General features: G+C 35.1%; 1 protein-coding gene across 1 annotated transcript; it reads right to left on the reverse strand.

Moving 5' to 3' along the window:
- Positions 1-3: 3 nt before the first annotated feature.
- Positions 4-836, reverse strand: LOC105316015 (myosin-1-like; the record flags this gene model as incomplete). Its single annotated transcript, XM_011410803.2, has 5 exons — positions 4-63; positions 110-164; positions 240-443; positions 496-558; positions 742-836. Coding segments are annotated over 5 exons (477 nt in total), but the record flags the coding sequence as incomplete, so codon positions are not given.
- Between the last annotated feature and the right edge of the window lie 301 nt (positions 837-1,137).

Raw genomic sequence — 1,137 nt, forward strand, 5'->3', positions numbered from 1 at the left:
GAGAGTTGATATGACCTGAGCCGTCTTAAGATTGGACACCTGAACCTTCTCACCTCCACTGATCTATGAATAATGTAATTAGACCACACCCACCCACTTTATTAATTACCTTTTCAAATTTAATGTTCCCGATGTGTAGAATAGCGGAGAGGACAGTAAACATACTAAACAATAAACAATATATTAACAACAGGTTTAAATAAACAACTACATGTATAATTACATGTATGTACATGTACCTGTCTTGTATTTCTCCAGTAAACTTCAACATTCTCAATGATTCTTTCAGTCGATGGAATTCAGCTGCTTCGTCTCCCCCTCCCTCCAATTCATTGGTCCCTGAGGACTGGAGGTAGCGGTACTCATCGAGAGACAGTAAGTGAAGTTTAGTTTTAAGGTTGGTATCAGCTCCAGATAACAGGTAATAAAATACGTGATAATTCCTTAATAATAAATAAATTAATAAATAAATAAATAAATAAAATAATGGTAAACCTTTCTCCTGGTGCCTGGCTAATTATCCTGCTCTTCTCAAGAAGATACTTCTCAATAGAAGCACTGAAAGAGAGAGGGAGAGAGGAAAGAGGGATAAGTATATGTACATCAATACTGAACATATCACAAATAGCACATCTACATGTACTTATGTCCTGCCTATCAAAATTGCATTTTTTATAAATTTTTAAAGCTACTCAAAAATCAGGCCAAAGTCCCTGTACTACAGTACATGTCCACACTCACCCAAAGTAAGCTCCATTCTCCTTGAACTTGACTAGTATAAATTTGCCAAATCTTGAGCTGTTGTTATTAGCAATCGTCTTTGCGTTGCCAAAAGCCTGGACATGAAGATAAACAAGGAAGATATGATCCAATTAATAATAATAAATAATAATAACAAATCAATAATAATAATAATGACAATAAACTACATGTACATGTACATGTACATTATGATCCAGCTAGTCTTATCTGCTTATAACTAATTAACTATCAAACTTCCTCCTGATAATAGCAGCTGTTTGGCTGTCAACAGACGCATACATGTACACATATACTATGAAGACTGGCTAATGATTCCACTAGCTAGTGAAGAAATCACCTACACGTACATGTATACAGCTGTGCATAAAATCCACC

Source organism: Amphimedon queenslandica, unplaced genomic scaffold (assembly GCF_000090795.2).
Source record: "Amphimedon queenslandica unplaced genomic scaffold, v1.1 AMPQUscaffold_6147_Cont21891, whole genome shotgun sequence".
Taxonomy (NCBI): domain Eukaryota; kingdom Metazoa; phylum Porifera; class Demospongiae; order Haplosclerida; family Niphatidae; genus Amphimedon; species Amphimedon queenslandica.